The sequence below is a fragment of the Ostrea edulis genome, chromosome 9 (genome assembly GCF_947568905.1).
Source record: "Ostrea edulis chromosome 9, xbOstEdul1.1, whole genome shotgun sequence".
Classification (NCBI taxonomy): Eukaryota; Metazoa; Mollusca; class Bivalvia; order Ostreida; family Ostreidae; genus Ostrea; species Ostrea edulis.
The window spans coordinates 28,793,405-28,806,368 of NC_079172.1; the positions used below are offsets into that span (position 1 = coordinate 28,793,405).

General features: G+C 35.5%; 1 protein-coding gene across 3 annotated transcripts in view; it reads left to right on the forward strand.

The window, feature by feature from the left end:
* Window positions 1–336: 336 nt before the first annotated feature.
* LOC125657482 (uncharacterized) overlaps window positions 337–12,964 on the forward strand; it is a 40,606-nt gene continuing 27,978 nt past the window's right edge. For all 3 annotated transcript variants that reach the window (XM_056150059.1, XM_056150060.1, XM_056150061.1), the window contains exons 1-2: window positions 337–469; window positions 5,243–5,441. In XM_056150059.1, coding sequence (XP_056006034.1) covers window positions 433–469; window positions 5,243–5,441 — 236 coding nt within the window. In that variant the 5' untranslated portion in view covers window positions 337–432. The remainder of the gene's footprint in view (window positions 470–5,242; window positions 5,442–12,964) is intronic.

A 12,964-nucleotide genomic window follows, 5' to 3' on the forward strand; every position in this document is an offset into this window, starting at 1 on the left:
CCTACTGGAGGACCTAACCATCCCCGGATCTTCAAGAAGACCCGTCCCCGTTTCCAGGGGATCCGAGGGTCGACCACCATCATCGCCTCGCCGCAACAAACCTAGTGTAGCAGGGCCCCTACTGGGCAGTTTGCACTATAAATCTTCACCATCGTCGAATATGATCAGTAGAAACCCGATTCGTAAATATTTTAATTAAAACAAATTCAATACCAAATTAGGCATACAATATAATTGATTGATTGTTTCAAAACAACTGTATTAAGAAATGGATAATTGATTTGACGTTCGTCACTACCGGATCAATAAGTAACTACGTTCTCGCTTTGTGATATCGTTCTTCTTGTACTGGTTATAATCGTTCCAGTGGTCTGAGCCACTGCTAGAAGAAGCCCCGAATTTCTAGTAGAAACAGATAGAATTTACTGTAAAATGGTATCATTTGTGATGTTCATATTTATACTAAAAGGTAAGAAATCTCACATTCCTCTGTAATCAAGACAAACAAAAATAAATTTATGAACAACCGGGTAGTTTTCATTTTTAAATAGGATACATGCAAAATAGAATTTATTATTATTATTTAAACAATCTGTATATTTCACAATATAAATATGCATAATAACAAAATCTTGTAGAGATACAGATTGGTTTTTGATTGTTGTGGGTTTTTTATTGTTTGGGGGGGGGGGGGATTGTGTTTGGGTTGGGTTGTTTTGTTTTTGGGGTGTTTTTTTAGAGAGAGAGAGTTATAAAAAGATTAGGTTCCAGTGGATTTCATTATCACCATTTTGGAAAATATGGTTTTGTATGTTTCGTTAAAAAGTTCTAAACTTGGATATTGTAAAACGAACACACAATAATTTCTCAGTACATCTTGCTGTATAAATATAGTACTTCAACCAAAAGAAAAGGACATTTCGGATACCCTTATTTATATCAAGGATACTTGTAAATTTTTAAAAATGTAATAACTACATATATGTAATTAAAAGTTCGTTTCATCTTCTACGCAAAGGTCCAACTCATCTAGGAATTTTTTAACATAATTACAATCCTACATAATATCTTCTATTGTTTCTTCTTTGTGATAAAAGTACACATTGTAGATTTTATCTTTAAATTTTGAATAAAAACTCATTTGTTGCGAGAATTTTTTTAATTATCATGTACTGAAACCATTGGAGTTTTAGGTTTTAGGAATATAAACACGCGTTCCATGTCATGTACTTTAAACAAAGTATGTCCGATACACACGGTATATATGTAATTTATTTACACTAAATTTTGATAAACTGTTTTAGTTATATACACTTGTAGTTATCATAATCAGAAATCAGAAATAATTTGACTTTTCTAAATCTAATTTTCTAAACAAATAATTATATCTTTCCATTGTTTATATTATAATATATATGCAAAGCGGAATGCACTAGTGTGGTTTTACTTTCCCTATCAAAAATTTACACATTACATGTAAATCTTCTGGTACCTGTAATATGATTAACAAACAAGAGGCCCATGGGCCACAGCGCTCACCTGAGTCACCTTGGCCCATATCTGAAGACTTTCCATATATATTTGCATGTAAAACATTAGTCCCTATTATGGCCCAAACTACCCTTTGCAAACTTGAATCTACACTATGTCAGAAAGCTTTCATGTAAATGTCAACTTCTTTGGCCCAATGGTTCTTGAGAAGAAGATTTTTAAAGCTTTTTCCTATATCTATATGTAAAACTTTGACCCCCCCCCCACTTGTGGCCCCATCCTACCCCCCGGGGGCCATGATTTGAACAAACATGAATCTGCACTATGTCGGAAAGTTTTCTTGTAAATATCAGCTTTTCTGACTCAGTGGTTATTGAGAAAAAGATTTTAACTATATATTTGTATGTAAACTTTGATCGCCCTTGTGGCCCCATCCTACCCCCGGGGACCATGATTTGAACAAACTTGAATCTGCATTATGTCAGGAAGCTTTCATGTAAATCTCAGCTTTTCTGGCTTAGTGGTTCTTGAGAAGAAGATTTTTAAAGTTTTTATCTATATATTTGTATGTAAAACTTTGATGCCCCCTTGTGGCCCCATCCTACCCCCGGGGGCCATGATTTGCACAAACTTGAATCTGCATTATGTCAGGAAGCTTTCAGGTAAAAATCAGCTTTTCTGGCTTAGTGGTTCTTGAGAAGAAGATTTTTAAAGTTTTTCCCTATATATTTGTATGTAAAACGTTGATCTCCACTTGTGGCCCCATCCTACCACCGGGGGCCATGATTTGTACAAACTTGAATCTGCAATATGTCAGGACGCTTTCAGGTAAATTTCAGCTCTTCTGGCCCAGTGGTTCTTCAGAAGAAGATTTTTAAATGACCCCACCCTATTTTTGCATTTTTGTGATTATCTCCCCTTTGAAAGGGACATGGCCCTTCATTTGAACAAACTTGAAAGCCCGTCATCCAAGGATGCTTTTGGCCATGTTTGGTTGAAATTGGCCCTGTGGTTCTGGAGAAGAAGTCAAAAATGTGAAAAGTTTAACAGACAGACGGACAGACAGACAGACAGACAGACAGACGACGGACAAAAAGTGATCAGAAAAGCTCACTTGAACCTTCGGTTCAGGTGAGCTAAAAAGTCTTATGCGTATACCGTACATGCATTTTTACAGCACGTGCTTTTTAAATAGGAAAAATAAATAATCAAGGTATTTTCCTAAATAATTTGTTTGTAACATTTTGCTTCAGGGCAAATTCGATCAAGAGTCTGAGAAAAGGAGAAGGGGTGTTTTTATTTTTATTTTATTTTTTGTGAGCACTTGTGATATATATTTAGTACATCACAGTGTAATATAGGGTTTGAACAAAAGATATGTTGATGGTTAACAGTTCTACATATTATTTCCGCATTTAGTGGAAAATAACTATTTGAATAACAATAAGATTTTTACAGTTCAGTTTTTCAGCAGCAGTATATATGACCGAATGTGCTTTTTAAACGTGTGTACGTACATGTATTAGCAGTATCTCAACGCGAATTAATAACATGCATTTGAAAAAATATATATTGATCACATATATAGCATATACCGGGTATGTATTCAGTGAAAACCATGCATAACTTCCGTTGAATAAAAAAATATCAAGATTCTAATACAATTTCCAATGACCGAATAAATAATTACACGTGGTTTGTAAACAAGGAAAGCAGAGGTATATTCATATTCCTAAAGTAAATGTTGTCCTTTATCTTATATTTTCACAAGTCAAGGGTTATTGATTCGTTACCTCGCACTAACCCTTGACATCAGTCACCATTCAAAACATGGACTCGAGACGGAGCATATGATCGGTTTGCAGCCTGTAGTGTGGAACCAATCAGACAACAGCTTTTATAATTGGTCGAAAACGAACGTAAATACGTATGGCCCATGTGGGATTTGTGACCGTCGATTGATTTTAGGGAAAAAAATTCAAGAAACAACTAGACGAAGTTTTAGAATACGAGCTTCGTGAAAACGATGGATTGTTCAAATATGTTTGTCGATTGTGTTTTAACAAATTGAACAAGTTACTTAAAATTGAAATAGATTAATAAATAGCTACAGCACGAAAATGTGAATTATTATTTACGTTACATATAAAATCAACACGCAATGTTCATGATGTTAAGAAAAGTACCCCACGAAGACCATTGCTCACTTTTACCAAACTTGCATCTTATACAAGGAATCTCATTGGGTGATTTAATTTTAGCTTATTGCGTCATCGTCTGTCTCAAACCCATGTTTTGAATGGTGACTGATATCAAAGGTTAGTGCGAGGTAACGAATCAATAACCCTTGACTTGTGAAGATGATTATGTTAAGACCCGCCCACTTTGTTTATCATTTATGAAGGAGTGCCATGACGAAAACTGTTTGTTATAGGGTTTAAAAAATCAGCTGATATTTCGACATTCCTCATAACAAAAAAAAAAACCAGGGAATTATTAAAACTATTTAAAAATCATCGTATGTGGTGTCTATGTATGAAATGTTAACTTTTGTACAGTAGAACTGCTTTTATTTACCAAGGAAAAGGGGGCCGACTCTAATAGCTGTTTTATGAAAGGTGAAGATAACGAACAGCGATCAATCTCATAACTCCTATAAGGAATACAAAATAGAAAGTTGGGCAAACACGGGCCCATGATTACACCATAGGTGTCTAGGAGGAGTAAGCATTCCCTGTCGACCAGTCACACCCGCCGTGAGCCCTATATTTGAAGCGAACAGTAGTGTCACCCAAGTCCGCATTAATTGCTAGAACCGGCCGAAGCTGAAAGTAAATTTCCAGACATGAATTATGAAGGACTGCTCCGAGATTCGGTTAAGGCGTGAGTCCAAATATTCAGCCAAGCCGAATCTCAGCCGAGATTACCTTTAGTGTAGCATGTACAAATTCAACAAAGTCCCATAACTCCTGTAAAATTTGTCACATTAAAATGGCAGCGCAATCTGATCAACTAAATATGGTGACGATCGAACAATCCTATATAATTTGAAAAATTTAACCTACTGAGCTACTCGGCTAGACAGTTACATCTCAAAGAGAAAATTACTGATATTTATAGTTTCATTCATGTTTCAAAAGGAAGTCAGTCAATATGACGATGTAGTATAACTCCTTAACGTCATGCTGGAGAATTTTTTTACACCCATGGAGACGTCACAATTGCCGGTGAAGGGCTGCAAAATTTAGGCCTATGTTCGGCGCTTATGGCCTTTGAGCAGGGGGGAATCTTTATCGTGCCACACCTGCTGTGACACGGGGTCTCGGTTTTTGTGGTCTCATCCTTAGGATTTAATCTCCTCTAATGACAAACAAGAGGTACTGAGGGACTGTTCTAATCCTGATAGGCCCCAAACTTTTCATAATTAAATAAAGTGTCCTCGTCTTCAATATCTGACGCCACTATCAAATAATCGTGTATTAAAGAACGTTTTCCCAACAATATGGATCATAAAGTTGTAAAATAAAGTTCGAGACCCTACAAATAGCGATTATATCAGCACCAATATACAGTGACTTTAAATTGACACATTTGTTACAATGTATATATGAGTTCTTGCCGTGAATTCAAGTGAAGATGTTCACTAACAAATGTGTACATCAATTGGTAGTCAAATTCGATATTAATTAGATTGTGGGTGGAAATATCCAAACTGTTGTGTACGTAGATGATTTTTGAAGCATTTTTTCAGGGGCTTCTGCCTTATCGAATCTTGTATGGATTTCCTCACTGGACGGAAAATACCGGAATCATAGCTACTGGTTCGACAGCGATTCCTCCATGACGGCATTCGAAGCAGACGACCACTGTGCATTGAATAATGGTCGCCTAGCGCCTTTCATCGACAGCTACCAGTATAATTTTCTCCTTGGTCTTCGTCCAGAAACATCGTAAACCTTGCATATTTTCTTTTTGATCTTTTCGTTGCCAGCAATATGTATTAAATAGGTTTAAAACAAAACGTCATGTTAGAAATTCACAACATGAGATTTTTAATCGTAAAATAAGAATAATTAATATGTATATAATGAAAAAGATCATAGTTTGTGTACATGTTAGAAACCTATAACAGTGCGACATTTAACTCTGGACACGACAAAAGTCCGGAGTTTCGCCAACCCTTTTATTAAGGATACAAATAAACCCTTTACAAAAAAAGATGGGATTTTATGTTCACAAGACATGCACCAACATTTACACTTGTAACTATTGTAGTTTTTAAGATATTTCACCTGAAATCAAAAAATCCCATGGGATTTTGGAGGGATTTTTAATCCCACTTGGGGGATTTTCACTCCCACCAAAAATCCTGTGGGAGAAAAAATATAATTTCTCCCATAGGATTTTAACTCCCATATTTAAACTTATTATGGGATACAATGTCCCATAGGAGGAAATGTCCCATAATGAACATGAAATGGCAGTAAATATCCTATTTGAGCATGAATGGGAATAGATATCCCAAATAAAGCACAGGATGGGATTTTTATTCCATGAATATAACAATAAAACAGAAAATTGTATCTTAAAAAGTGTTGTTTGTCATGATTCTTAAAATATACTTAAAAGCCAAGGCATGACATTAATTTTTAAATATATATAGTAATTATAAACTCTTATGTGTCGGCTTATGTGTTTGTGAATAAATGTCTAAAAAACATGAGAGATAATAAAGGATATTAGAGCTCTGCATTACTAAACTTTTCCCCATGCAATTTTAATTGTATACATATAACCTTGCACAAAAATCTCCATATAAAATTGGACGGGACTATATTATTGCAACAAGCAGACAAGAACACTATGAAATACTCATTCACACACGGGCACTGTAAGTTAATGTAAATATATAGTATGTGCATGTATAAATATATATACATGCACATACTACATGTATCTATTTACATCAACTTCCATTGCCCGTGCATTCACATGCAGTTGCTCACATTCACTATTCACAACCCTTCATATGTCGTCAGGTGTTAAAATATGTTCACAGGAACCGGTAATTTGTCAGTGTATTAATAATAGAGTGGGTATACCATATACCGTACCATCCCCTAATCAGCTGCTATTGGGGGGGGGGGGGGGGGGGGGGCGGGGGGCTACAAGGGCTGATACTTCACTCAACACTTCGTTTCAAAATAGTTCTTAAAATTATCGTCACCCACCATCCTTGTCGTTTTATAAAGGGTAGCAGTATTATTACTACATATTAAATTACCAGTTCCTGTGATATGTTGTTGAATTACGGAATAGGCCTAACTTACAACTTGTTTACATATTCTAAAATTAGTGTTAAGTGCTTACGGTGAAAGATGAACTCTGCTAGGTGATGCTAAGTTGTTTAGTGAACCGAATCAGACATCTCAAATAAGATTCTCGATTATTTAACAACACAAGAATCGTTTTACAAAATGCATGCTTCGGTCCATCTTTCCCTCCCTTCTACAATCGTATTCATTCTCAAGTCAAAGTACTTTCTCCGATTGCTACCATTACCTTAAGCGTCGAAAAGACTTTGACAGGCGTGTCAGAATAAACGGTTAACAGACGTCTCGACTCTAGGGAAGTTCGGCTCTAAGTGTTCTAAACATCTCGAGCGATTTTATAGTGATAAACTTCTATGATTTTCGACATTTGTGTATCAATGTTTTATGAATATTGTAGACTTTTTTACTTATAAAGCAAAGCAATGTTATCGCAAATTTTTAGGTCTACTTACAAATGTATTAACCCCGAGATCCGCCACTAATTAGTTACACAAGTTGTGTGGTTACAACAGTCTTCACTTATCATTTTAATTTCATTGGATGATAAAATAGATGACGTTAATATTTTGAATACCTTGTATACGCAAAAGAATTTAACTATACGATGTTTATTTTTCAAATTATAACTTCAGTGGCGAATGAGCGGATCCCCCGTCCCATTCCCATCCCTCACGCATAATACTAATTATTTCCCCAGCCACTTAATGACCAGATATACACGACTATTGAATGTAAAGCACTTTTCAGTCATTGTGTACTCCCAATTAATTAACAATCTACCCTCGTAAATCATAATCATTACGCTTCGTTGGACATGAAACCTTAAATCAATCCATTGACACTACTTAGTCAACGATTTTGTACTGTGATACATTTCTATGATTTCGGACATTTATATATCAGGATTATCTGATTTATTTATCAGTGTTCAAAAAGCAAAGTACATGTACCGTTACAACGATTTTATACCTACTTCTTATAATACCCCCCTGGATCCGCCACTAGCTAAATTAATTCTGGTGATGCCTATAACAGCGGTACGTACATGTACTCACCTATCATTCTAACTTATTGAAAGTTAAAATAAATGTAGATATAATGTAAACATTTTGAATACTATATATATATATATCATATGATGAAGGCATGCCTTCATCATATGATGTTATGATGTTTATTAACTTTAGTGGTGGATAACCGAGAACGACACCCCACCCCTACTTCGCACAATTCAATTTCTAATATTGACAAGCGGCCCATTTTGACCAGATAGACATTACCCTTGAACGTAAAACACTGGTCAGTCATTGTGTATTTCTAATAAACAAACTTCATCATTGAATACAGACCGTTATGTTGCCACTGACACTACTTAGTCGTGAGTTGATTTTGTACGTGATAAATTCCTATGATCTTTACTCGTATGTTTCATTGCTTATTTGGAGTTTTTATTTGTTTGGTTTTTCCCCCTTCTTCTTCTTCTTCAAGAGCAAAGTATTGATATTGCAGTTTAACCCCCTGAAACCGCCAGTTATTAGGTAGACGTATTGTGTTGATCTACTAATTAGGTAAATGAAGTCAATGGATATCTGCGGTAATATTTAGCGTTATTCACTTAATATTAGCTTCCTAACTATATTGAAAGTTGAAATAAACAACGTTAACATTTCGAATACTTTAAATATCTAGGATACATAATCATACGAGGATTATTTTTTTAATATTTTGAAATTAGAAAAACAACTTTAGAGGCGGAGGAGCGGAAGCCATCCCTCTTCCTGCAGGATTTATGGTCCAAAATTGACAAAAGGCTCGTTTTGACCAGATAGAAATGGCACTTTCAAACGGAAAATATTGGTCAGTCATTGTGTACTTCCAATTAAAAAAACTACTCCCATTGTAACTCTACTTAGTCCCTGGTATTCTACAATGTACAATTTGAATATTTCATATCTGTATGGTATAAACAGTCACACGATGTTTAGTTCGGAAATTAAAAAAAAATGTAGTGGGGACACTGGTCAGTCATTGTGTATTCCCAATTAACAAACTACCCTTTTAAATCCTACTCGTTACGGTTCGTCAGACATGACAACATATCCGAACTAGTCTTGTATGTATGGATGTACTTGTTTATTGTAATTAAGGTCTGCTTCGCAATGAAAACCTGTTATCATTGACAATTAATTGTTTATCCACTTAGTCATCGATTTTTTATGTGATACATTTCTATGATCACGGACATTTATATATATATCAGGGTTGTCTTGTCAGGGTTTATTTATCATTATTCCAAAAGCAAAGTACTGTTATCACGATTTTATGCCTACTTCTTACCCCTCTGGATCCGCCACTAGCTAGATAATTTTGGTGATGCCTATAACAACGGTACTCATCTATCATTGTAACATTATTGGAAGTTAAAATACAAGTAGATATAATGTTAACATTTTGAATACTTTACATATATACATGTTAAGGAATTCATCATATGATGTTTATTAACTTTAGTGGTGGATGACTGAGAGCGAACATCCCCCTCTCCCTCGCACAATTCAATTTCTAGAATTGACAAGTGGCCCATTTTTACCCTTGAACGTAAAGCACTGGTCAGTCATTGTGTAATTCCAATTAACGAACTTCACCATTGAGTCCTAACCGTTACGCTTCGTCAGACACTAACCCACTAATACTACCTAGATACTGATTTTGTACGTGATAAATTTCTGTGATCTTTACTAGTATGTTTCATTGTTTATTTGGAGTTTCTATTTGTTTGGGTTTTCTATTTTCTTCTTCTTCAAAAGTAAAGTATTCATATTGCAATTTAACCCCCTGGATCCGCCACTTTTTTAAGTAAATGTATAAATATAATTGTGTTGATCTATAATAATTAGGTAAATGAAGTCAATGGATATCTGCGATAATATTCAGCGTTATTCACTTAGTTTCCTAACTATATTGGAAGTTGAAATAGACAACGTTAACATTTTGAATAATTTAAATATTTAGAATAGATAATCGTGTTTATTTTTGAATATTTTGAAATTTAAAAAAAAAAAACTTTAGCGGCGGAGGAGCAGAAGCCACCCCTCCTCCTGCAGGATTTATTGTCCAAAATTGACAAAAGGCTCGTTTTGACCAGATAGAAATGGCACTTGAACGGAAAATACTGATCAATCACTCTACTTAGTCCCTGATATTCTATACAATGTACAATTTCAATACTATATGTACAGGAAATAATCACACGGATATAAAAAAAAAAAATAGAGTGGCCCAACTGGTCAGTCATTGTGTATTCTCAATTAACAAACTATCCTTTTAAATCCTAGTCGTTACGCTTCGTCAGACACGACAACATAACAGATTGACCCTAACCGAACAAGTCTTGTAATTAAGGTCTTCTGCTCCCAAATGGAAACCTGAATAAGATATCATTAAGGTCTTCCGTTTCCAACGGAAGATTCCGTTGTTCTTGACACTACTTAAATAATAATAATAAAATTTTAAAAAATAGTGGTCCCACTAGTCAGTCATTTTGTATTCCCAATTAACAAACTACCCTATTAAATTCTACACGTTACGCTTCGTCAGATACGAGATCATAAGTCATTGACCCTAACCTATCTAGTCTAGTATATATGGGTTTTTTGATTACTGTAATTCAGGTCCTCCGCTTCCAACTGAAGACCTCATTGTTATATCTGTTATCATTATGGTCTTCCGCTTCCAAAGAAAGATTTCGTTGTTATTTTTGACACTACCTAGAGACATAATCTCGAACATTTATGTATTGATGATTTGTTGTTTGTTGTAATTTTTGGTGGAAGCTTTACTGGAGTTGAAATAGTTACGGTTGATATTGGAAATAGATTTTACAATGAAGAACTAATACTGTCTTCATTACTAGGAAAACTTTAGTAGCGGACTGATCAAAGCACCCACCCTTTCCCCAACCCCTCGACCAGCCATCACGTATAGTTCATTTTCCAAAATATATAGATGCAACACTTGATCGTAAAATAGTGATCAATCAATGCATATTCCTAATCAACAAAATACCTTTAAAAGTGCGACATTTAACTCTGGACACGATAAAAGTGCGGAGTTTTTTGTCTATGACAACCACATATTTTCTTCAATAAAAACACTGAAATTTCACTCTGTCATTAAATGTACGTATACGACGCGATCTAATCAAGCCGGCATAGAGGCGCCCCATGCGAAAATTACCCTTATCAAATGTTACATACTTCGGATTTTTATTGAGCTTAATCCTAAATAATGCACATCTAGATAATTTTCCAAAAATATATGAAACTTTTTACTTGTATCAAAATTCTTTCTGTTTTATATCTTCTAAATTTTACCATAGAGTTAACTAACAGTCTCACTTGCGGAATTAAGGGGTGTGGAGATCGCACCCCCCCCCCCCCCCCCCCCATCATTTCAAAGATAAGAATTTAATGTGCTTGAAATTGCTCTGCTTCAATATTTTCTCCCGTAAGGGAGGGGGACAACCCCTCCCGAACCACCCTAACCGTGATTTGGTTAGTCCTCAATTGCAAAGCCCCTGTAGTCCAATATCCAGTATCCAGTTAATGTAGGGCTTTTACATGTAATATGTATATCAGATATGTTTTATCCCGTGGGGATCCGGTGTTGTATCATAGACCCCCCCCCCCCGGAAAAACGGGCCCGGAATTGCGCCCCAGCATATAATTTCCCCCTATGTACAAAGTCAGTAAAGAGTCTCCCCTTTGGCGGAAAAATCACCCTGGTATATATAGACCCCCCCCCCCCTGTTTCCGGATTTCATTTGTTATAATAGTTTAAGGAAATAGATATGCGCTCATTAATATTACGATATTCATAAAACAAACGAATATTTTTGTTGTTGACATGATGAAGTTGGATTTACACGCTGAAAACTTTGAAATGCATATTGTAAATACAATATGCTTACCAAAAGACTTTAACGATGGTCAATATAAGTAGGATTTTTCGTAAAAAATCGACTATAAGATGTATAATTAAAATATTTGAAAAGTAAAATAGATGAACTTTATAAATAAAAGTTATTAAATTTTCTCGTTTATTTAAATTAAAAAAATCATTTAAGTTCTTCCCAACTTTACTAATTCAAATGTTAGATACTAGTAAATAACGATAAAGACTTTTAAGATGTCTGAATGAATTTTGATATACCATTACACGATTTGAGCAATTTCCTTTTTATAAAAAATCATAAGATGATGATTGTTCACGATACACACACACAAAAATAATCAGAAGAATTACTGGGTCTAAATAAGCAAGAGAATTCTAGTAATAGAAATGGAAACAGATACATAGCTAAAATGTAAGAATGGGGGTGTACTGTCATTTAGGGGGAATTTCTATATTGGGACGGTTTTTCCAAGGGGGGTTGGGTTGGACCCGGGTTAATTCTTCGTAAGGGGAAATTCTATTCCAGGCCCATCTTTCCGGGGGGAATGTCTATCCCGGGCCCGTTTTTCCGGAGGGAAAGTCTATGCGGGGGAGAATCTTATGCTTTACAAATGGAAATCTTCAATTCAAAATACCCAGTCTAAGCTTCGATGATTCTGGCTGTATGAACTTCGTAATATTAGGGGTGGGTCCAGGAAATGCGGTTACAGGGAGGGGGCGCCACTTTATGAGGCAGGGGGTCTGGGGGCCGCCTTGAGGCCCACAGTGGATCCAGAGCAAAGCGCTGGTGGAGTTCAGCGGGGCGAAGCCCCTGGAAGCTCCGGGATTTTACAGGGCTTGAAATATGTCTTCTATTTAGTCATTTGTGAAATTAATAAAATGACTCAAATTTTATGGGTTTTAGAACAAAATTAAGTTCTCCCAATAAAGTAATGCAAGAAATCAAAAGATTTTGTCATTTATTTCTCCGGGAGTGGAAGAAATTATTGCTTCTTTTATCGTTTAGTACATTTTTCTAAACAAGATACCGCGATTTACCTTAAATTTGAAAATTTTAGGGGGGGGGGGGTTGCACTGAATATAGGTGTATGGAAATGTATAGATCTATGTACGTGCATTTTAATAACCAATTGGGACTTCACTTCAGAGTAACACAAACTGGGACTAAAGCATGCAATTCCTAACAC